The sequence below is a fragment of the Lutra lutra genome, chromosome 11 (assembly GCF_902655055.1).
Source record: "Lutra lutra chromosome 11, mLutLut1.2, whole genome shotgun sequence".
In the NCBI taxonomy this organism is placed as follows: domain Eukaryota; kingdom Metazoa; phylum Chordata; class Mammalia; order Carnivora; family Mustelidae; genus Lutra; species Lutra lutra.
Window position 1 is genome coordinate 55,938,384 of NC_062288.1, and position 25,400 is coordinate 55,963,783.

The window sequence follows — 25,400 nt, forward strand, 5'->3', positions numbered from 1 at the left end:
GGGGCACCAGAGGGCTCAGGTGGCACAGCATCCAACTCAATCTCATGTCTTGATCTCAGGTGTGAGTTCAAGTCCCACATTAGGTGTGGAGCCTACTTTAAAAAAAAAAAAAATGCCTTGGGGCGCCCGGTGGTTCAGTGGGTTAAAGCCTCTACCTTTGGCTCAGGTCATGATCCCAGGGTCCTGGGATCAAGCCCCACATCGGGCTCTCTGCTCAGCAGGGAGCCTGCTTCCCTCCCATCTCTCTCTCTGCCTACTTGTGATCTCTGCCTGTCAAATAAATAAATAATCTTTAAAAGAAAAATGCCTTATTTTGAAGAAAAGGGGTAACTAAAGATTAAGAATGATGTAATGGGGGTCAAATGGCACAAACTTCCAGCTATATTATAAGTCACAGGAATATAATATATAGCTTGATGACTATAGTTAATATTATACTGCATATCTGAAGGTTAGGAGAGATCTTACAAGCTCTTATCACAAGGAAAAAAAATCACTATGGTAATGGATGTTGACTTCTTGGGGTGATCATTTTGCAATCACGACAAATACCAAATCATTATGTTGTACTCCTAAAACCAATGCTGTATGTCAATTATGCCTCAAAAAAACTTAAAGAAACTTTAAGATTAGTTTAATTGAATCACACACCAAAAAAAAAGATGATGCGCCAACAGAACAGGGATCCGACAGCAACAGGTTTGTTTTCTCATTTGCACACACCTGTCTTAGGCATGTTTAAGGTACTTTATAACTTAGAGTCTCAATGTTTGTTTCTGCTGTGAGAATAAAATAACCATGTCATGCAAAAGTTGTCAAAAAAAACCTTCACACAAGTCCTTCACCTTTACCTGACAATTATTTTGTTGTATCTGAAGGAGCTATTTTCAAGATCTGCAGAAAGTTTGGTTTCCCTATTTTTTCACTAATTTCTGTAACACTGCAGTCAAATCTCTAAACATAAATCTTGGGCTCCTATATAAATACTTCCAAGATCTTATGTAACACAAACGCCGGATCAGAGTATTAACATTTACAGTTGACAGGTATTTCCAAATTCTCATACTAATACATGTGTTTTATGGCCAACGAATATATTAAAGGGGGAAATCCTATTTTGAACCACGCCTTTCATACTTACAAAACAGAAAGCAACAGAGGATTCGAGACCTCCATGCCAAGTTTTCTACAAATGAAAATCATCTGAACTGTGTTCTTCTTTCCAAGTCTCTTCACTGACCTGTAACCCCCAAGAGGTACATCCTATTTCCTGTTAAGAGTGAACCTCAAATTCAACTCCAGGAAATATTACTGAAGAAAATCACTGGATTGTTTCTTCAACATATGTACACATAGCTGTACTACTTTCTTTACAACTTGGTATTTCTGACGTTTCCCAGGACATAGTACGACACCACAGGTCTTAATACAGCAGTCAGCTACACGAAGCCTCCCTGCCTCTCTATACCAGCCCTCTTAGAACAAATATTCCAGAAGAGGGTTTGACTTGCCACTGAACTCTCTGCTGTGAGAGCTGTGATAGGGCCCTGCCCTGCACAGCTTGGCCATGTCACTTCTGCTGCTATTCACTAGTGAAAAAACTGAACGAGTAACATTAGTTACTTGTTCTTTAGTATTTCCCAGTGCTAAGAATAGTGCCTCTGTATGCAAAGCACCATATCTCACAGCCTGCCAGTGTGTTCTGCAATGACCATGTACCACTTATTCCAGGGGACCTTTCTTATTTTAATAACTGAATTAATTCAGACATTGACCATAAATTGTGCTCAATAAAAATTTGTCATTCTGGTCCTTATGGTAAAATTGATACATTAATATTAACTTTTTAAAAGTAAAGATAGGATCTAAGTATTTTATCTCACTGAGAACATCTATACCATGTTCTTCTGAGTAATATACTTTTGTTTTTGGCCTGACAGTGATGAAGACCTTTTTAATGATTAGACGAAACCCAGTGTGTAATTCGCTCAGATCTGCCCCGTTGTATTTTGCCACGACTGTGTAATTATTTGTTTTCTGGGCCCTGTTCCAGAAAAATTTTAGGCTGCTTAGAAAATACACATAATCTAGAAGTAAAACAAAGGAGGTGAAGAAATAAGAGCATAGGGACCTGAATATAAAAGATGAAGCCAGGAATGCTGTTCTTGTATACACTTGGCTCTAAGCTTCCTAGCAGCTGATTTAAAAAAAGAAAATCAGCCGCATAATTGAGTATGCCTGGAAGAGAAAAACTATCCATTTGCTTAGTAAAAAACAGTTTTCCCGGGACTGATCCCAGAGAGCAACTTCTGTCTTCAGAGGAATAATGTTAACAGGCATCCCTGGAGCGAAAGCCGCAGAGACTCGCAAGCACAGTGTGGGCATGTGTCCTGGCCTGGAAGATGCTGAAGACAACTCTCCCAGGAGAAAAGCGCAAACCGAGGCTCCTGCCACAAAAGCTGAACAAAAGCCAAATAATCTTTCTGACACAGTGACGAAAGGCCATCAGCGCTTTTTTTGGTTGCTTTTTGAGGGTGGGACTCAAGCCGGAGTCAACACACCCAATATGAAGACTAAAAACAAACTTAAAAGTTGTGTGAGGTTTTGAAAAAGGAGGGGTGGTCAGTAGAAAAGGGCCAAAAGGACCAAATTTTAACAGAAAAAAGGGGTGAAGACATAAAAAGTCCGTATACAGACAGAAAACTATTCTGTGTTGGGATGAAAAGAGGCCCAACCGAGCCTGTCCAACAGAAAAAGCAGTGTCAGAAAGAAGCAAACTAAATGTACCGAGAGGGGGTGCCCCGCACTGATGGGCAGTGAGGCGTGCCTCTGGCAACAGCACCTTAATAAAAAGTTGACTCATCAGATGTCTGAGGCTTGATGAAGACATTTCCGAACATCACCCAATTCCCTTCACGCCAATTTCATATCCACCAAGCACCTCCCTGACCGTAAGTTATTTTTATTTTTTTTTTTTAATTTGACAGACAGATCACAAGTAGGCAGAGAGATGGGGAGAAGCAGGCTCCCTGCTGAGCAGAGAGCCCCATGTGGGGCTCGATCCCAGGACCCTGGGATCATGACCTGAGCCAAAGGCAGAGGCTTAACCCACTGAGCCACCCAGGTGCCCCCTGACCGAAAGTTCCTTTCAAAGGAACTTTTCCTCTGGGAATATAAGGCACCTCACATTATTATCCTGCCTATTTGACAGTCATTAAACTGCTCTGTGGTACAAATTACTGTTGTGTAGAGTTCTGCATAGTAAGCCCTGTTTCCAGGATGTGGATATGTAGATAATTCTTACTTACAAAACTAAGAAGCCAGAACAATGGGTTATGATAAGCCTCTTGCACCTGTGACTTCAAGTCTCTGAGATCAAGCTTGAAAAAAAAAAAAAACTCATCAGCATTACCCTTCCTTTTACACATTCTCTGCATTTAAGTTAATGTTCAGCTTCATTATCCTGAACCCTTCTTCCTAAACCTTCAGGTGAAGGATAGTCACATGACTCAAGCAGCTTCCCAGTGGATTTCTGCCAGATGCCTATTGGCAAAACCTCCTTTGGACTTCTTGGCAGACTCTATGTTATGGCTTGAAATAACATAAGAACAAAGCTGCTCAACTGAAAGTTTGCATAACTGGTGAAGTCTGCCAACGAGTAATTCCTAATCATCTATCATGAGGAGATACAAGAATAAGCAAACAGTAAGGTTAAGTGTATTTCCTTTGTGGGGAACAGAACCTAAGACATCACACAGGCATGGAGGCAAGCCTGCCAGCCAGTAAGACCAGCCTTCAGGAACCTGGAAGGACGCCAGTGTTTCCCTTTGGTTTGTACAACAGATAGCACTGGGGTTTTTTGCTTTGTTTTGTTTTGTTTTAATGGATTTTGGTCTGGAACTGAAATTAAGTTTACTCAACTTCATGACCTGAACAGAATACTGAAGTCTTAAAAAAAAAAAAAAAAAAAAAAGAAGGCACAGAAAGTTTTTCCCCATAGCTAAGTAACCAAGGCCTCCTAGAGGTACTAGTGTATACAGTAAGTTATTTACTTTGATTTTTTTTTTGACAAAAGAGCTGTACCTATAATAAGAAATCCTAAGTAGTAAGGCTAAGAGAATGGATTCAAAAATCCCTTTCAACTCATAAAATATTCTTTTTTTTTTTTTTTTTTTTTTTTTTTTTAAGATTTTTATTTGACAGACAGAGATCATAAGCAGGCAGAGGCAGGCAGAGAGAGAGAGGAGGAAGCAGGCTCCCTGCTTGAGCAGAGAGCCCGATGCGGGGCTCGATCCCAGGACTCTGAGATCATGACCTGAGCTGAAGGCAGAGGCTTTAACCCACTGAGCCACCCAGGCGCCCCTAAAATATTGTTTCTTAAAGAGCACCTTCAACTAGCTAAAAACCAAAGAAAACGTTCACCTTTCTTGCCTCTTCGATAAACAGAAACTTTGCAATTTTCAGACCACACTATTGTTCTGGAGACTTCTGGGAAGATTCCAAAGATGCTATCAAAATTATGAAGACAACAGCACTTGAGCTAACTCCTGCCAACCCAAACGCCAGGAAATAACATTCAGCTATGGATGCTGTCCTGGGCCATGCCAACTTCAGCTCTTGCTCTGTTCAGGAACTGCCAATGGCCTCTTCCCTACTGTTCGAGCATTTTTGAAAGGAGCATTTCTTGTCATTTCTAAACTCAAAGTTTGCCAATTAAGTACTGCATGAGCCAGCTGCTAGGCAGGAACTAGAGACTTTTTGTCTGCTGGAAGAACTGACTCTAGCTCTATTAGAAAAAAAAAAATCCACCTGGCAGGTTCCAGTTAGAATACATTGAGGGGGTGGGGTGGGAGGGTGAGCAAAGTTCTGGAATGAACAGAAGCAAAGGATTTATCCAAAGTCAAGGTGCATCAATTCTCCTTTCATGTTACAAAGCAGCAGTGAGAAAACACGAGTAAAAAAATGAAACAACTCTAAAAGAAAGAGGAAGCAATACATAAAAAGAGAGTTGAGTCTTTGAAATATTGAGTCATCAAAACCTACGTCTTACCAGGCAATATACACTTAAAGTAAAAGAGATCCACTGCTAACCTACAGGGCATCAAGGATTAAAGAGTCAACCTTAATGAGTAACCGACTTCCCTGTGAGAGTTTCTAAGGACCAGCAAGCTTCTCCTCAGCAGCCGTAGACACCAGGCCGCAGTGGAGGAGCGTCCTCGCGTGCTGAGGGCAGGTACCGGCCAACCTTTACTCCTCTAACCCAGTTTTTCAATAAATGGCATCACAGACCCTCAAAGACCTACAATAGTAGGTTCTTCAGCAAGAAGAAAAGTGAAGCCAGGGGGAAAAAAAAGGAACATAAAAAGAAATGGTAAGAAAGAAAACGGATCAAACTTTGATAAATTTAATTATTGCCTTTAAAAACAAGTTTGTGTTTCAAAAAGTGGTGACCAGTAGCTAGACTTACTAGTATTAGTGATCTGAGTTTAGACAAAGAACCAAGTCTAATAATGCAGAGTGAAGGCAAAGCCATTCCAACCTAGTACTTCCCTACAGAGAAGTTCTATACTAAAACAAAACTTGTCAGAGAAGTGTTCCCCTAAAACAGTAAATCAGGAAATTACCTCATAGCTATTTGGAAGTAGAATTCATTCTAACTAGTATCCAGAAACATAATACATTCTGTGAAAATGGTGTTTTTCCCCTTTGTTTCGATGTGCAATAATCTGCAAGAGTAGAATCTGAAAGATCCCATTTTCTCCTCCAGAATCAATTTAGATTATTCTGGGGTGTTTTTTTGGGCAGGGGGGGTGGGGGGTGGGCAGGAGAGACGGGGTTTTTGTTTGGTTTCGTTTTTGAGAGGACTTAAAAGCTCACCTGCACCCTCGCAGGCTCTATTTGCAGGTAATATCACGAAATCCAGTGGGGCAGGGTTACTCATCTCTACAGTTACAGACATTGCTTCCCAGCTTCTCTTGTGGCAGATGTACCCGATGTTATGTTCTGGCAAACATGACTAACCCGTGGAAGTGTAAAAAGTGATGGTCAGGTAGTGTCCATATAGGAGGTGGCTGCTGATTTTTTATCCTTCATCCTTGCTGGCTGGAATCAGACTCAATGGCTGGAGCTTGAGCAGTCATCCTGGTCTGGGAGGCAGCATGCTAACTAAGCCAACAGGAGCACCTGTCCTAGATGATGCAGCATCACCACTCCCAGCCTTGGATTGTCTACCCTTCACCTCTCTTGATGAAGTAGGAAAACTCATTTAAACCAATTTTTTTCCCTGGAACATACAGCCAAAGCTAATCCTGATACACATAGCATGCCAAAGTATATTTAAAGGCATGAAAACAGACATATGGCAGCATCCCACAGACATTTCTGGCCTGGTATTTGTGGATTGTATTAATAGGTGATCCAGAGGAAAGGAGGGAAGTTTTTGACCAGGTTTTTGTTTGTCTGTTTTTTTTTTTTTTTTTTTTTAAGAGTCAGAGAGAGCATGCAAGTGGGGTGGGGTAGGGGAGCCTAGGGAGAGCATCTTAAGAGGGCTCTACGCCCAGCCTGGAGCCTGAGGCGGGGCTTGATCTCATGACCCTATGATGATGATCTGAGCCCAAGTCAAGAGTTGGACATTTAACTGACCAAGCCACTCAGGCACCCCTTGCCCACAATTTAAAATAAAGCACCATACAAGCTAAAAAGAGTGACATACCTGAGTGGTATGTATTTATGCTTATCCCAAGTATTGTCTACTGTGCATTACCCTTGATATTTTTCCAACATTTAAGTCCACCTTCCACAGAATAGTAAGCACTCCTTGCAAAACAGTAATTTGACAACAAATGGGTAACAAAGGACTTCTGCTGACCTTTACAAAAGTCACCAATTTCTGAGCTTCCATGTGCTCCCACGGAGATTCTGATTCATGTGAGTCCAAGGAGAGACACAGGTTCTTAACCAGTTAAGAAACAGAGCAGCTGTTGTTAACCTTGGCTACCTCCACACTAGGGTCAGCCAGAGCTCTTTCCAAAGTATTACTACCAGGGTCTCACCCCCATTTCCTGCCCTGGGGGATGGATTCTAACACAAAAGGTCTGGGGTAATTCTAACATAAAGAACAACAACAAAAAAATTCTTCCTCCTAAAGCAGATAGGAGAGAAAGTTACTCTTTACAGAACATTGCCAACTAAGAAATGTAAAAGATGACAGTCATAAAAAGAGTAATGTATGATTAGGCAAATGTCTGTAATGGATGCGAAACCCACGGGGGGAAAGAATGTTAGGGAGCAAGACACATTCTCAAAGTACTACTGATTACATCTTCATCATAGATGGGAAAGGTACCCTTACAATGCAGAACTCAGACACTACCTTTATTTTATGATTAAACAACATGACCAACAATGAAACAACATGACATCATCTGCTTCCCAATGGGACACAGAGAAGGTATTCCTCCCTTCAAAAAAGGTACAACCCTGAGCCTAATCATGTCCAAGCAGTCAGTCAAACGCAAAAGAGGTGGCATTCCAACCACTAGGCTGGATTTTTCATTCCATGAATAAAAAAACAAGGGTGGGTAGGCAGTAGGTGATACCACATGGAATGGACTCCTGCTAGAAACAAAAAGCAGGGACTAGAGAGACATGACAACTGCAATATAGAATCCTTAGTTGGGTTCTCTAATGAAAACACAGGTATATATAAGAACATTATGGAGTAAGTATGAAATTTAGGTACAGACAGCATATCAAATAATAGTATTGTGCCAAGGTTTTGTTTTTGTTTTTAAGATTTTATTTGACAGACAGAGTGCGAGCAAGTGCACACAGCAGGGGGAGCAGCAAACAGAGGCACGGGGCTAAGCAGGCTCCCTGCTGAGCAGGGAGCTGGATCCCATTTGGGATCATGACCTGAGCCAAAAGCACTTAACCTGACTGAGCCACCAGGGGACCTTGCACCAAGTTTGTTCTTTATCTCTCTCTTATTTATTTATTTATAAAGATTTTATTTATTTGATAGAGATCACAAGTAGGCAGAGAGGCAGGCAGAGAGAGAGGAAGGGAAGCAGTCTCCCTGCTGAGCAGAGAGCCCGATGTGGAGCTCGATCCCAGGACCCTGGGATCATGACCTGAGCTGAAGGCAGAGGCTTTAACCCACTGAGCCACCCAGGTGCAGCCCTATCTCTCTTTTTTAAAGATTTTACTTATTTATATGACAGAGACAGACGAGAGAGAAGGAACACAAGCAGGGGGAGTGGGAGAGAGAGAAGTAGGCTTCCCGACCAGCAAGGAGCCCAATGAGGGGCTGGATCCCAGGACCCTGGGATCATGGCCTGAGCTGAAGGCAGAGGCTTTAACCCACTGAGCCACCCAGGTGCAGCCCTATCTCTCTTTTTTAAAGATTTTACTTATTTATATGACAGAGACAGACGAGAGAGAAGGAACACAAGCAGGGGGAGTGGGAGAGAGAGAAGTAGGCTTCCCGACCAGCAAGGAGCCCAATGAGGGGCTGGATCCCAGGACCCTGGGATCATGGCCTGAGGCAAAGGCGGATGCTTAAAGCCTGAGGCACCCAGGAGCCCTTCTGTCAAGTTTCTTAAGAGTGACAACGATATGTGGTGAACATCAAGGTGAATTCCTTGAGGAGACTAAGTTAAAAATAGTACAATGCTCCCACTAATTATTACTTTTAATTACAATGTTTGTAAAAATATTACCAAATTTCCAAAACAGGATTATATACCTATGTATTTCTAAGAAGAAAGGTAATAGTGAGCCCATATTTCTGAAATCCACAAAAACAAAGATTTCTTCCATTTTGGAGAAAAGGGTAGATTACAGGAATAGTTCTCCCCATAATTTCTGACACATTCTTCGAGGTTTAAGACTAGCATGAGCCCATATTTCTGAAATCCACAAAAACAAAGATTTCTTCCATTTTGGAGAAAAGGGTAGATTACAGGAATAGTTCTCCCCATAATTTCTGACACATTCTTCGAGGTTTAAGACTAGCATGCCTGGGTGGCTCAGTTGGTTAAGCAACTGCCTTCGGCTCAGGTCATGATCCCAGCGTCTTGAGATCGAGTCCCACATCGGGCTCCTTGCTTGGCGGGGAGCCTGCTTCTCCCTCTGCCTCTGCCTCCCACTCTGTCTGCCTGTGCTCGCTCTCGCTTCTTTCTCTATGACAAATAAATAAAATCTTAAAAAAAAAAAAAAAAAAAAAGACTAGCATGCAGAGATAAAACTAAGTTTAAATCTACATAAAAATTTTAAGAACACATTCATCTGCACAAACACATGCAATATAACCATAATTTATCAACCATTCCAACTAGATAGATTTGTCTTTCTTAGCACTTAGTGTTTTGAGTGCAACCTCCTACACCCATTTAGAGAAATGTCCATGTGTGAAGTTGGGGATTCTCTTATTTCACTGCCTACATACATGTAGAATAAAATGTCCACTTGAATTCCGCAAAGAACTTGGATTGCTAAGATTGTCCACATTTTATTCCTTTAAGTAGAGAATTTCCTTTCCTGCCCATGAAACCACCAGGCCCTCAGGGGTTCTGAGCTCCTTCCCCTTTGCACTATTTCTACCATTACTACTGGCAGCTTCTCCATCTTTTTTTTTTTTTTAAGATTTTATTTATTTATTTGACAGAGAGAGATCACAGTAGACAGAGGCAGGCAGAGAGAGAGAGAGAGGGAAGCAGGCTCCCTGCTGAGCAGAGAGCCCAATGTGGGACTCGATCCCAGGATCCTGAGATCGTGACCTGAGCCGAAGGCAGCGGCTTAACCCACTGAGCCACCCAGGCGTCCCTCCTTGTCACTTTTTTTTTTTTTTAAAGATTTATTTATTTATTTATTTATTAGACAGAGATCACAAGTAGGCAGAGAGGCAGGCAGAGAGAGAGAGAGAGAGAGAGAGAGAGAGAGAAGCAGGCTCCCTGCTGAGCAGAGAGCCCGATGCGGGGCTCGATCCCAGGACCCTGGGATCATGACCTGAGCCAAAGGCAGAGGCTTTAACCCACTGAGCCACCCAGGCGCCCCACCTCCTTGTCACTTTTAATCAATGCTGTTTTACACAAAAGTGTCAGGGATGCATGTGCCCTAAACTCAGTAGTATGACAAATACATCTATTTATAATAAAGAAACTAGCAGCCATATTACATGTTAAGTCCATATTCTCTCCAATTCCTGTTTTAGGCTCACTTTGACTCTCCTATTAAATGTTTTATATTTGAATTCTGTAAAAACTAGAAAAGCCTGACTCGAGAGAAGAGTCCTTAAAAGATAATTCATCAGGGCGCCTGGGTGGCTCAGTGGGTTGGGCCGCTGCCTTCGGCTCAGGTCGTGATCCCAGGGTCCTGGGATCGAGTCCTGCATCGGGCTAGCTTCTCAGCAGGAAGCCTGCTTCCCTTCCTCTCTCTCTGCCTGCCTCTCTGCCTACTTGTGATCTCTCTCTGTCAAATAAATAAGTAAAATCTTAAAAAAAAAAAAAGATAATTCATCTAGTTCAGTTTCTTCATTGTGTAGGTTTGAAAACAAACGCAGAGGGAAGAAGAGAGTGACCTACGGTGATACAAAGCGCGGGCAGAGCTGGGCTGGACCAGGGCTCTCACCCCAGGGATCCTTCCCCCAGCCCCTTTAAGCATCAAGGTACACACAAGTCAGCTACTTCACAGCACCTTCAGCTGTGCTGGAAAGCTTCAGACACTGCCTGGTGGATCTATTCACACTGATGTGGGGCTGAAATTCTGATGCCTACCCATAGATTAATGGGCTTTATCATATGGCTTCCAGGACGAAAAATGTTCAGAGTGGCAGATGAGTTGCAGGGGAAGAAGCAAAAGTTGCTGATTATAAAGGCAGATATGAACAATCTGGGGCACCTGGGTGGCTCAGTGGATTAAGCCTCTGCCTTTGGCTCTGGTCATGATCTCAGGGTCCTGGGATTGAGCCCCACATCAGGCTCTCTACTCAGAGGGGAGCCTGCTTCCCCACCTCTCTCTGCCTGCCTCTGCCTACTTGTGATCTCTCTGTCCAATAAATAAATAAAATCTTTTTTTAAAATGTGAATAATCTTAGCAATCTGTGTTCTCTATACAATTCTAGAAGCATTTTACTCTACATGTAGTCTAGGCAATGTTATGATGGAATGCTGAATGATTTCCAGCTGGACATTTTCGTAAATTGGTAGAGGAGGTACTACTCAAAGCATCTATTACAGAAGAGTCAAACAGGAAGGGAGAGATGTAAACACAATCTATGATAGAAGATCCTAGAATGTTGCTAAATTTATTTCACATGACTGTCTACCTCCAATTATCACCAATTATACAACAGAACAATTGACTACTTTCCAAAAAAAATTACTATGTAAAGTATCTATTATGCTGCAATAATTTTTTACTATCACTGGTCTCCCATTTTTGAAACCTCAGAAAAATGTTCTTCTTAAAAAGCAAATATAAAAGTAAGGTTTCTTTCTTAACAGTCTACCTCTTTACAAATGAATGAAAGCTGTTTAATGGTTGCACACACATATACACAATAGACCTGTAAACAAAACTATCTTGAGTTCACTGTTTAAAAAGCACACTCAAAATGGAAAACATGTCTTTTGGGGGGAAAACATGTCTTTATTAGTGACTTTTTTTTTTTTTTTTTTTTGAGATTTTATTTATTTGAGAGAAAGAGCACTCACGTAGAGAGGGTGGGCGGGGGAGGCGTGGGGAAGACAGCAGCAGGGGCGGGATGGAGACTCTCCCGGTGAGCGGTGAGCCCAACATGGGGCTCAAATCCAGGATCCTGAGATCAAGACCTGGACCAAAGGCGGACGCTTCAACGACTGAGCCACCCAAGCGCCCCTTTATTGACCTTTCAAAGCAGTTAACTTCCAAGTGAAGTTAAAGATGAAGGAAGCCTTTTAAAGGTTCTTTCCTTCAACTTTTAGAAATAACTTCCTCCCCCCACCCAAAGTCTCAAACTTTTCTTTCGATATTTAAAAATCAATGTTGACAACCCTACCACCCCAAAAGTTCAAAAGGATAATTCACAAGTCCACTCTACAAAGAGGGAGGTAAAAAGGTTCTATTGACAGGAAATGGAAAGCAGGTGCTGACTGTGAACCTACAGATCATATGGGGACCAGGTTTTACATTAGAATTTGTCCTGATTAGCATTTAATGTCACACTGCTTGAAGGTAACAAAGTCTGATTGTGTCCCTCTGACTGCATCCCACTCAACCATACAGAAAGCCAAGGTACATTATCTTACCTCAAACTGTGGGTAAGGAGGAGTCATAGTTGAAGGGGGCCCTGAGGTGGGAGGTGGCATCCCTGAAGTGGGTGGGAACAGACCCAAGGCATTCAGATTTAATCCAGGAATTAAATGTGCTTGAAGCTGCAAGAGTAAAAAGGTCTCTAATTTTACAATTAAAAAATTAAGTGTGAGTATTTATAAATGGTAATATTCAGATTGTAACCTCTTGTCTACTAAAGAAAAAAATCATTTTATGACTCAAATTTTAGAACAAAGCAGATGTTCCATGTAATTATACTTGAGTATATATATATCTGTTCATATTTCTTAGTATTTTAAAATCCATGTGCTCATTTGCCCCTTCCTTGATGTGAAGCTACACTACCTTTCTTAAAGCAAGAAACACCCTTCCTTTCCTTAAGAGTACTTAAACAAATATGTACTTTGTGTGCTATGGGCACATGGTAAATACAGACTAAAAAAACATGCATTAGGTGAAGAAGTAATCAAACAAGATTTGTGCATTAAAAAGCAAACTAGATATATAGAACAAGCTGAGATAAAATTTGGTGGCCATGGGTCTAAATGCCACAAAGTCAAAATCTTTGGATATCAGGTCCCATCCCATGTAACTATGGCAACTAAACCTATCTTTGGAGTAGATCCAGGAGCCAGAAAGGGAGTTTTGTTTTGGTTCAATTTTATAAAGGTTGTGGAAGTGAGGTGGAGATTAGAGAGTTGAGATGTGAGCGTACTTGAGAAGCTCTTTAAAAGGTATATGGAGTTGGATTTCCTTGCAAGGGACTCTGAAACATCAGATGAGCAGTGATGATGGTAAGGTAGGCCACGAAGCCAGTCATGTGGGCTAAAACAATCAGCATTCTTCTAGGCTCCTCTCACAAAAGGTAGTATCATTTCTCTATTTTCCTTCTTTTAGGTATAGGGCCCAATTGAGGAGTGTTTTTTTTTTTCAATCATTTACTTGAAAAATCAAAATGACTTTTGAAATGTTACATTTTCTGCACCATTCCATCCATTAAGAAATGTCAGCCATTCACTTTAATTGCCTTCATTGTGCTAGACAAATGATTTTGTCATTTTTAATTCTTTTGTCTCCAGGGTTTGTGACTTACCAAGTAAATTTTAAATTTGAATTCTTTATAGTTGCTTTTATATGCATGTTATCCATTGTAATCCCAGTCCTAATCATGGCATCAATGTAGGCACAGTAGCCCCATTTTACAGAAGAGGAAACCAATGCTTGGAGACCAACCAAGAGAACAGACTTGCAGCTAATAAGTAACTGAGCTGGGATTCAAACCCAGTTCACATACCTACTCCTTAAGCCTACATTCCTACTATACTAATCTTCTTCAAATTAACATATTAGCCTTTTTAGGTAGGTATTAGACTTATGTAATAGATAAGGAAGCTAAAGCTCAAAGATTAAAAACTTTGCTAAAATCACAGATAGCCAAGCCTGATGTCAAACAAAGCCTTCCACCCAGCTACCCCAGGGACACTATGGTATTAAAAATCAACAAGAGACTACATCTAATGCTTGCACCATTAAAGACATCAATATTAATGCAATTGAAACATCTTTTAACTGTTCATCAAAATAAAGGCATGTCCTCCAATATCAAAACTAACATTCATAGAAGCAATATCATTTTCATAAGACTCCCTGATTTTCTTCATTATCTCTTCCTCAGCTTTGGCACATGTTTCAACATTGCCTTTAACTGTAATGGTGCGCTCTGGATTATACAGCGTCAATTCCTGCAATCTGTGGAAAGAAAAAGAGGAGAAAGAAAATGAATGGAAATTACAGGAGGAAGACAGCTCATAACAGTTCAGCCACAGATGGCAACTAAACCCAACCGTGGTGCCTGGCGCTATGTAAGAGTGGGTGGTCAGACACAAGGCACACTGAGTAAGCCCCAGAAGACTGAGTCCGAGAACCACAAAGCTGCAGAGAGAATCCTTCTCCCCTCCTACCTTCTCAGTAAAAACTACTAAGTGTAAACAGTTCAATGAAGTCCATGCTTGCAACACAGTGTACTTATTTCTTGTCCACTTTTAAGGTGAACCTTTTTCACATTTTAACAGTGAAATAAAGAAAATGATCAGAGTGATGTACAGTTTTAGTGGAAACCAAGAACCAGATGTACATAACCTTTAAAAAAGATGTTCCTAGTCTGCACTGACCAATTCTACACATCACTGGCATTCTCATGCAATTGCATCTTCTGGGTCACCAAGCAAGAAATAATCATGGTAATATTCCCAAAAAGCAAACTAGAATTCACATGTCCAAACTTACTTTTTGCCCATAATTTTAGAGTTTGGATCAAAGTAAGCTGGAAAAAATAACATAAATCAATCTGTCTTGACTAAAAAAAAAATGATCTCTTGATGACCATTAAGACCACTAAAAAGTTAGAAGGCATTAGCAATATTCAGCAACTCTCTCCTTGACCTAGGTCCCTCTGAAGCTTCAAAATCCATTCAGATGACATCTGAGACTGCCTGAGCAGTCAACAGCCTTGAGAGGAAGCAATGGGAGACTCTTAGCCATGGAAAAAAGACTAAATAGATTGAAACGATACAGAAAATTGGTGTAGCTCTCCATAACTATAGTTAAAACTCTCATTTTCGGGGTGCCTGGGTGGCTCCATCGTTAAGCATATGCCTTTGGCTCAGGTCATGATCCCAGAGTCCTGGGATTGAGCCCCACTGGGCTCCTTGCTCAATGGGAAGCCTGCTTCTCTCTCTCCCAATGCTCCTGCTTGTACTCCCTCTCTCACAGTCTCTCTTTCAAATAAATATATAAAAAATTTTTATAATTTTATAAAAATTAAGTAAAATTAAATTCTCACTTTCACTACTTAGCAGCAGAATGTCGGAAGCTAAACTTGAGCCAGATGAATGGGTTAGTGTTCCTCAACTTTTTCTCTAATCTGCTAAAAAGGTAAACATCTAGGCAGGGAAGAATATTTCATAGATCTAAAAAGATGTATTTTTCATCTCTGGTCTCAACTCACCTCTCCCTTAAGGATTTCATATTAGGTTTTTTTAAATAGCTGTTTAGAAAAGCTTTAAAAATTTTTTTTTTTCTCTTAAAACCCTCCCTTTCTGGTGTAAAATTCAAGAAGGGTAGAGGATTGTTTATTATATGTGTTTTTTTCTTTACAACAGCTTCCACCTTCTGAGATGACCTGCTCTCCACAGTGTAATCCCCTCCCTCGCTGAGTAGAGCTGACTTGTGTAAATCATATTAGAAAAATGACAGCATGTGATTTTGAATTCGGAGGCTGTGTCATAAAAGACATTGCCACTTCCATCTTGCTCTTTCTCGGATAAGCCACTCTGTGGGGGAAGACAACCACCAATTCTTAAAGACACCCAAGCACCCTGTGACGTGGCCTCCCAACAGCCAGCATGCACTCATCAGCAACATCAAGAGACCCCGAGCCAGAACCATCCAGTTAGGCTGCTCCCGAATTCCTGACTCACAGAATTCAGGTGAGCAATACATATTTACCATTGTCTCAAGCTGCCAAATGTTGGGATAATTTGTTACACAGCGACGGATAATTTAATCTGGGTTATATATTTCAACTTTGGGAGTATATGTCAGAAAACCTAAGACTTCAGCTAGAAAATATGAATATAAAGTATTTAGCACTTTCTGCATCTTTAGTAGGAATAGATAATGCTTTCAATATGGGTTAGACACCAAAAACGGATTAAGTTTGAGAAACAAAATGTAATAAGTATGGTGGTACAGGCTGGCCCAGACACCTCGAAGATGGGAGAAGCTCTGCTGAATATATAACCTCCAGCTTAACAGCAGTGCTTGAGAATTTCCTAATTCAAAGAAAGCAAGGAAGCACTTACGGAGATATTGTGATTTTAGTGTCAGTGTCTTGCTCAATTTTTTTAAGGTTTCTTCCCTCCTTACCAATAAGACGGCCTACAAAGTTATTATGGGCTAATATCTTCAAGGGAATCTCTTCTGTGCTGTAAATAAAAAAGGAAAAGGTCATAAAATAAGGTAAGTAAGTAAACCTTCTCCTAGATAAAAAGATAATATCCATTCATTAAACATTTACTTCCTACCTACCATACAGGAAGCATAATGCCAGGTAGTTTAAGGTCTGCTGACCTACATTCTAGCGATGCATGATTAGAGGGAGCATACACACACACAAAACCATTAACAAGCATGTGAAGTTAATTTTTAAACCATTTTCTTTTATGCATCTTAGGGAATATCTTCGAAGGATAGATTCTCTTAGCTCACTGAAAACACCTTTGACTCAAATCCTTATCCCTAAATCCCCAATACCAGAACACAACGTATAAACACAAAACAGTATGATTTTGCTATAATTTTTTAAATGCATTCCTAGAGATACATGCACTATTTATAGAAGGAAACAGAAGAAACTCAATAGTGATTACTCTTTAGGAGAAGAGTTTAAGAACAGGAAGGGGGGCTTTCACTTTTCACTGAGTACCTTTTTGAATTTCTAATTGATACCTATCACTGTTTAAAATATCACAGGTATTATCTGGATGGTGAGCTTTTTAAATTTTTTCTCTATTTTGAAATAGAATTACAATCTTATAGCAACAAATCACATCTTATAACTAAAATATATTTACTACATGTTAAAGGTCCCTACAACTTGAGCGCTGTTGATTAGGTTCCCAGGCTAATGCTAGTACTTTATTTTGGACCCTCCTTTTAGGGTAACACTGTGCTATAAGCTCAAGTGGCAAAGAACCCAAACTCCGCTCACTCCAAGTTCCTGTGGGACAGGCATTTAGAGTTTCAACCCAGAACACCCAAAAAAATCTTCAGTTTGCCTTAGCACAGGATGAGGGATTTCTCTGCTTCTAGCCTCTCTGTTGCTGCAGAGTAGGGCTGGACACACAACAAGAACAGAGCTCCAATGGGTCCAGAGTAAAGGAGTCAGGATTTGAGGTATATTTTGAGTAAATCCCAAAGACACTTCTTGGTCCTTAGGTCGGCTTCCTATCCCGTAAGTGCCTTCTTCTACAGCTAGACTTTCCACCACTCACAGCAGTCACTCCATATCCAAACATGACAGGAAATGAAACATTTAAAAGACATGCTTTCCAACCAAATCAATAGTGTCAACCACCGTAATTCTTCAGGACAGCATTTCCTTGTGTTTGTTGGCAATTCCTAAGAACCGTGTCCTAGAATTCCAAATCAAACAGCATGAACATCAAGTCTTCACAGGTTAATCCTCTTTACTCACAATTTTATATCTTGAGCTTCCTTATGCATAATCTCCAGAATAGACTTACAAGCCGCAGAGGTACCTTCAGGGGTAGAGAGGATAGTAATTGACTTCTCAGCAGCGCCTGCATTCTCTTTACGATGGACATCAATTCTTATGGTGAGTGCAATGGAAGGAGGAAAGGAGAGCTGTAAGCACATATTCACAATTACAGAGTCTATAAGTACCAACTTCAAAGTCATAGGACTTCCGGGGAAAGAGTGGATGACTCACTTCCCTCAAGAGTATAAACTCTTGATAAGCTGTCAACTTTTGATGTCTTAAAGACAAAATTTGAATTCCAGGAATATCCACCAGCCCCCCATCCCCTTTCCTCAAGTAGGCACATCTTTTCATTCTCCCAAGCTGTATGTGCCTAATTTTTCATCTTGGTGTCACAGAACAAACATCTCGCGTCAGGGAACCTTGGTTCAGACAAAAGGGCTTCTTCTGCTCTAACCAAGGGGGCCAGAGTTAGAATCCCACAAGCCAGGCTGAACTTATTATGCCACACAGAATATCCACTATCCATCGTATGAGACTTTGCTCATCTGTTTCTTCTTGCAAGGCTCTTTCCACATTTTGCCTCCTTGATAGAGGAAAGTTCACAAAAAAAAAAAAAAAAAAAAAAAAAAGCGATAGCAATGGAACTCCAGAAGATGGCAATTCTACTTCCGAGAAAACCAAATGGCTAATCAAAACGAAATGATGTTCAACCTTCCTAGTAATTACATACATGTCCATCAAAACAAGAGGTCACTGGGTTCCAGATCTTCGAATAGTTTAGATAAAATTAAGTGTTGGCAAGAGGATGGAAACGGGCACACTCACACTTTGGTGGGAGTGTAGAACAAACAAGCAGGACCTGCCAAAGCAGAAGTGCTTATCTCTTGACCCAAGAATACACTACTTTTTGTAACATCTCCTACAGATACATTCTCATATGTGGGCCTGTAAGTGGTATTTCTCACCCTCAGCATTACTGACATTTTGGGCCCGATTATTCCTTGTTGGGAGAGTCGTTCTGTACACTGCAGAATGCTCAGCAGTATCCCTGGCCTCAGCCTACTAGATGCCGGTAGCACCCCCTCATCCAGTTGGAACAACCACACCTGCCTCCAGACATGACCTAATGATGTCTGCTAGGGGGAGAAGATCACCACTGCCTGAACACCGCTGGCCTAAGAATGTTCACTGTGGCACTACTTACAAAGAAAGAAAATTGGGATTATCTTTAAAATGCTCATCAGGGTACTATGGTGAGCGCTGTGAATTGTGTAAGACTGATGCATCACAGACCTGTACCCCTGAAACAAATAATACATTTTATGTTAATAAAAAATAATTTAAAATTTAAAAAAAATGCCCATCAGGAAGAGGTTGTTAAGTAATATGTCATCTAGCGGTGTAAAAACATGTTGTCAAGTTACAGGAACTAACAAAGTAAGAGATCCTTCATCTTCCATGAGAAACAACACAAAACTTACCACGATAGGATTTCTCTTTTAAAGCTATACATGTTAGTAAGTACAAGGAACAAGGCCTACAAAGTTACATTCTCACCTTAACAATGACTACCTCCAGGAATAAGATAAAAGGTAACCCCCCTTTTTAAAAAAATTTGCATGCTTGTGTATGTTGAATTAAATAAAAAAATAAGTCTTCTGTTATTTAGAAAGTACAAGAAAGAAAATCAGCTATCTGGAAAAGTGTGTCTGGGGAAAATCAAGTACCGGCGAGTCCCTCTAGCCACTCGAACATTAGAAAACCTACAGAACTCCTGGCCGTTAAGAATGACCACTTCAAGGGTGCCTGGCTGGCTCAGTGGATTAAGACTCTTTAATTTTGGCTCAAGGTTCCAAGCTTGCTCAGCAAGGATTTTGCTTGAGATTCTCTTTTACACTCACCCTGAGCTCCTCCCCCTCTTCTCTCCCTAAAAGAAATTTAAAAAAATGAAATGAAATGTACTTGGTTTTAAAAGATAAGAAGAATGACCACTTCATCACACCAAAAAAGTCAAGGTTTGGATTTCATTTTCTTAAATGTTTGAAAACTGGTGATTTATCTCAGAATTAAAACCTAGACTAGGGGCGCCTGGGTGGCTCAGTGGGTTGAGCCGCTGCCTTCAGCTCAGGTCATGATCCCAGGTCCTGGGTTCGAGCCCCACATCGGGCTTTCTGCTCAGCAGGGAGCCTGCTTCCTCCTCTCTCTGCCTGCCTCTCTGCTTACTTGTGATTTCTCTCTGTCAAATAAATAAATAAAATCTTTAAAAATAAATAAATAAATAAAATAAAACCTAGACTAAGGGGCACCTGGGTGGGTCAATGGGTTAAAGCCTCTGTCCTCGGCTCAGGTCATGATTCTGGGGTCCTGGGATCAAGCCCCTCATCGGGCTCCCTGCTCGGCGAGGCGCCTGGTTCTCGCTCTCCAGCTCCCCTGTGCTTGTGGTCCCTCTCTCACTGTATCTCTCTGTCATAAATAAAATCTTAAAAAAAAAAAAAAACAAACCTAGACTAAAAAATAAGGGCAATAAGTAGGTGGGGGGATAGGTAGGATAAAGGGGATTAAGAGTGCACTTAACATGGTAAGCACTGAGTATGTATGCAATTGTTGAATCATTATATTGTACACCTGAAAATAAGTAATGCTGTATGGTAATTATGCTTCAATTTTAAAAAATTTCCAAACCCTTAGAAAAAAAGAAAAAGGCAATGTAAAAATGCAACAAATAAGGGACATTTAGAAATAATTAAAAAGTGCTTCAGGTAACAGTCCCAATCTCAGGAATCATCTTTCCAACCACTGTTTCAATCCCCCGCCACTGTAAGTACTGCTTATCTTCTAGCAGGTAAGATGTTAATGCCCTCCTTCTAGTTTATTTCCACCCATTCACTGTGTTAAGGATTACAAAACTCTGATGCTCTGAGAGAAGAAATACTGCTTTACAGATCAGGGTAGCCCTCTGAGACCATTCCAGAAACAGAGGATCTAGTAATGACCAGGTTCAATGGCAAGAGTTAATTAAATCCACCGGCAGAACTCTGCAAATGAATCATCGGATGTAACAAAAATTGCTTCCCTTCCCTCTCCATCCTCCATCTTCCTGCCTTAAATAAAACAAACAGTTCAATTTAAATAATAGAAGCCCTTTCCTCTGACAAGGAAATGAGTAGCTTTAAAAGGAAAACTCTAATCTGCCACAGGACAAGGAAGGGAAACCATTTAATAATTAGTTTTTGCAGGTAACAGTGGGTCAAGAAAAGCAAGGAGCCCTCGAATTTTAATATTAAAACCAGGCAAATAAGATTAAAACTGATCCCAACTCTGGTTCACCTGTCTTCCCCACTCCCGATATTATGAAGTCAAAGACCACTGATTTAGCACAAAGGTAATCCATATCTAACATCTCCGGCTTCAAAGCAGGGGAAGGTTGGGGAAAGCAGGGTCAGACATCACTCTGCAGGTAGAGTGGGTGTGCAACACCACCAGTAAGCACAGTTCGTTTGGGTTCTGCATGAGAAATGAGTCAGCTAGCTCAACACAGGCATGGTGCCTATGATAAACATGGATATCCTCGTAAGCCTATTGGAACAAACATACATAAGCAAGATACAGCACCATTGCCGTACTTTCAGGAAAAGGCTGCTTAATTGCTTGGACCACATAAAATGAAATCATTTTCCTTACTAAATTTAAAAAGCTCTCTGTAGCTGGGCCAAGGCCATTTCCATACTCTTTTGCATAGAGTAACATGGCCACTTCTCCCCAGTGCACTCAGTGTTCTTCGGGAAATACGGCAGCTGCTGTCCCAGAGATGTGCTTACAGAACAGGGTTGAAGACAGTTCATTGCTAAGCTTCTTTGTGTCAAAATCTCCACATACAGCCTATCAGGATGGTTAATAAAGCAGAACTAATACATAATTCAATTTTAAAATGATAGAGTATCTTAGCCATATTTTAAGGGCACCGAACATAATTTACAACCAGTCATTTCATTCAAATATGACAGCCTTCTACATACCAAACCATGTGCCAGCACTGGGGCTACTGTCTGTTTATACTGCTTTCTACTCCTGCAAAGTGAACACCAATGTTTAATGGAGAATCTTCCAATCCCTTAAAATTGGCCTATTAAAGCTATCAAACATCCTTTAAAAAAAAAAGTCAATCTAACTACAAGGCTTAATCATGGGATAAGTTTGGAACATAAGCTGGATGATTTTTTACTGAAATAAAGCAAGACTGAAAAACCGTCTCTGTACTGGACCCAGAAAATTATTTCCAAAAACACTGCACACAGGTATTCCTGGGGATAGGGGTGTGGATAGGAGAGCAGAAAACAACCAAGAAGTGGCCCTTTTATTCATCAGTGCCTCCCCCATCAGAAGTGGATTAGGGATCATTTGTTTTCCATTCATGTGTGCAAATTTGAAGTTTTCTTTGAGATTAAGCCTCAGATTTATATAAAGTGAACACTAAGGTATCAAATCACAAGGTTTTTCCAGATTCCCAACTACTGTGCAAGGAAGGATCATAGCCACACGGAGAAGGACACCAAGTACAAGAACTTACTCTGTTATTAAGATTCAAAGGGGAGAACATCAACACCCGCTGCGGCCTCACCAGTACTCACTTAGACTGAGTCTGTTTGGTAATGTTCCGAATGGTGGCGCCTTCTTTTCCTATTATGGCTCCAACAAACTGGGTGGGGACCAGCAGGCGTAGTGGCAAGTCACATGGTTTCTGCTTGGAGACTGATCCTGGAGACCCCTGTCTCGAGGAGCCCCTCTGCCCAAACCCACGGCGACCTCGGGGCTGCTGCGAGGGGTTCTGCTGTGCAGCAGTTTCATCAGGGATGTAGGCCACTTTCAATGTGAAGCTCTCCAACTGGAATCCATTTAGCTTGTCTAATGCTCTGGAAGGTGACAAAGAGCGGAGTATGGGAAGAGAAATCGAGCTCTATAAACCTTTCAACAAAGCAATACCCATCTCTTCCACTCAGGGTACTAGTTCTCAAACTTCTGTATAAAGCCACTGAATAAGCAGCAACCCCTTAACACACGTAACCAACCCCCAAATACACACACACTCGCAACGCGCAAAAAGACCCAGCTTCCAAGGAGAACATATTTACCATCTACAATGAAAAGTAGAAAATAAAAAAGCTTAATCAAAAGAGTTTAAAAAAATGTTACTACCGTAAGGTTAGTAACAACTTATAAGTACCCAAATAGCAAGAGAAGTGAGTGGGCAGTCTTTGTCCTGTTGTCCTGTTTTTCCAAATCAGAACAGAAAAGATGTTACAAATATGCACCTCCCTCACCTCACCCTCCTAAAAAACGCCAATATTAAAACACTGTAAGAATTTAAGGACAAATCTCCCTAGACCATTCACAGGAGAGTCACAGAAGTTATTACTCAGGATAATCAATTAGTCAATAAATTCTCAGTGTCTATCATGAGCAAGTCCCTCAGAAAACAGCACTCCCTGACCTTGTGGAGTTTATGATCTGATTTGGGGCAGAGAGGCAGGGGTGCTGGTGAACCAAAAAGAGCAAATGAAGCTCTTTTCTTCTTTATCTATCCATCCATCCATGCATCCATGCATCCATTTATCCACCCATCTCTATATTTTCAGAAGAGCTCCACTTTTTTCTTCATTTTTAAACCTTATCATGGAAAAGTACCCAATCTTCAGCATACAGCACAATGAATTTTCTTAAGGTGAACGTGCATGCCCAGATCCAGAATTAGGAAACACCAATGCCCCAGAAGCCCTACTAGGACCTCTTTTCAGTAATTAGCCCTCCCCCAGATTTCTAACCCAATAGATTAACTTTGCCTATTTCAAACTTCTATATTAATAAGTATATATGAGTATACATATACGAGTACTATCATGCCTGGCATCTTTTACTTACAAGATTCATCTACATTATTGTGTTCTAACTTACCTACATGTTTTATAAGCGGATAACTCAACAAAAAATTGATAGACAAGATATGGCCAAGATTTCAAAAGCACACATAAATACTTCTAAGAACATACACTCCCCAGTGCACAACAAAATTAAAAACATGTAAAGATCCCACGCTTTGTCTGTAGGGTTACACAGTCTTTGCTCAGACTGTGTTAATGGGCACTGACTTTAGCCCAGGCAGGGAAAAAAAAAACAGGCATGAAGCAGTTTCTCTCTAGTTGCTCAGAGTGGTCATTTCTAGTTCACACACAGTTTTCTTTATCTGCAGATTCAGTTTCTGACTTGGATGCAAAGATGGAAAACAGCAGTAGTTCTAACATCAAAAGGGCACCGTAAGCATGCAACTGGCAGAGAGGGCATGCAGATGTTCTCAGAACCCCTAATTCTGCCCTCTCTTCTTCCTTGAATCCTCTGCTGCATCACTGTCCCACAGTGCCTAGAGCACAGAATGAACCCAGATTATGAGACTGGTATCAAACAGAAATATACAAATAACAAGAAATTTCTCTGTCCGCATCAACTCCCCCAAGACCCTTCCCACAATCAATGTTAACTGTGAAAATGTCTGCAAACGGACCAGTACTTTCCATACATGTACATGTGTGTATATTTTCAGTACCCCCTTTAAAAGCGTAATTGAACCTGAAACTAATGTAACATTGTGGGTCAACTATACTCAAATTAAAAAAAAAAAAAATTTAAGAGGTACAAATTTTAGTTTTCCGTACTATGGATATAATGTACAACATAATAACAATTAATTCTGCTGTGTGGTGTATCTGAAAGTTGTTAGAAGATTCTGAACATTCTCATCAGGAGGAAAAATGGTTTCTTTATTTTTCTATCTGAGATGGCAGATGTTAACTAGTTTGCCTTGGTAATCATTTCATCATATATGTTAAGTCATGATGTACATCTTAAACTTATATAGTCCTTTGTTAATTACTTCTCAGTAAAACTGGTAAGAAAAATTATAAATTATACCGACAAATGCACACATACATAATTTGAACACAAATATAGTAAAGAACAGTGTGTGGCTTCTAAATTAACAATATTTCAGTCATTTTTTAATTAAAAATTGCTTTAAGATACCTTAAAAAGGGGGCATTTGGGTGGCTCAGTTGGTTAAGCGACTGCCTTCAGCTCAGGTCTTGATCTTGGAGTTCCAGGATGAGTCCTACATTGGGCTCCCTGCTCAGCGGACAATCTGCTTCTCCCTCTGACCCTCCCCCTGCCTCATGCTCTCTCTTTCAAATAAATAAATAAAAATCTTCAAAAAAAAAAAAAAAGATACCTAAAAAAAGCATAATTGAGATCTTAATATAGTTTTTGGTTTTGCTCCCTCCCCACCAAACACAATCCATCTTGGGATATTTCTCAATGATCTCTTTTTCAGAGAACATTGTTTTCCTTTTTTTTTTTTTTTAAGATTTTATTTTATTTTTTTATTTGAGAGAGAGAGAGACTGAGAGGGGGCACACCAGCAGCAGGGAGAGGCAGAGGGGGATGCACACTCCCCGCTGAGCAGCACCCTGAGATCATGACCTGAGCTGAAGGCAGACACTTAACTGAATGAGCCACCCAGGGCCCCCAGAGGACATTCTTGTCCTAAGTTTCACAAGGCAATACCAGCACATATAGCACAACTTTCACCAATGCTCTGATAACAGAACCTTCCTTTCTCCCTCTCCTCTTTTTTCTTAGGGGAAAATGTGTATTAAGGGCCAAAAAAATATTTTGGTTATTCTAAAAGATGACAACAGCGGAGAAATTTTTATTAACATTTATGAGGTATACTTATTATAGAAAACTGGAATTGGGGGTG

At 40.6% G+C, this 25,400-nt stretch overlaps 1 protein-coding gene across 4 annotated transcripts in view; it reads right to left on the bottom strand.

Annotated features, from left to right (window-relative positions):
- The window catches only part of IGF2BP3 (insulin like growth factor 2 mRNA binding protein 3), a 141,953-nt gene that overhangs the window by 12,949 nt on the left and 103,604 nt on the right, over positions 1–25,400 (bottom strand). For all 4 annotated transcript variants that reach the window (XM_047694118.1, XM_047694120.1, XM_047694119.1 and 1 more), the window contains 5 exons: positions 22,225–22,506; positions 17,570–17,704; positions 16,176–16,298; positions 13,926–14,061; positions 12,288–12,413 (listed from right to left, as the gene is read on the bottom strand). In XM_047694118.1, the coding sequence (XP_047550074.1) occupies positions 12,288–12,413; positions 13,926–14,061; positions 16,176–16,298; positions 17,570–17,704; positions 22,225–22,506 (802 nt within the window). The remainder of the gene's footprint in view (positions 1–12,287; positions 12,414–13,925; positions 14,062–16,175; positions 16,299–17,569; positions 17,705–22,224; positions 22,507–25,400) is intronic.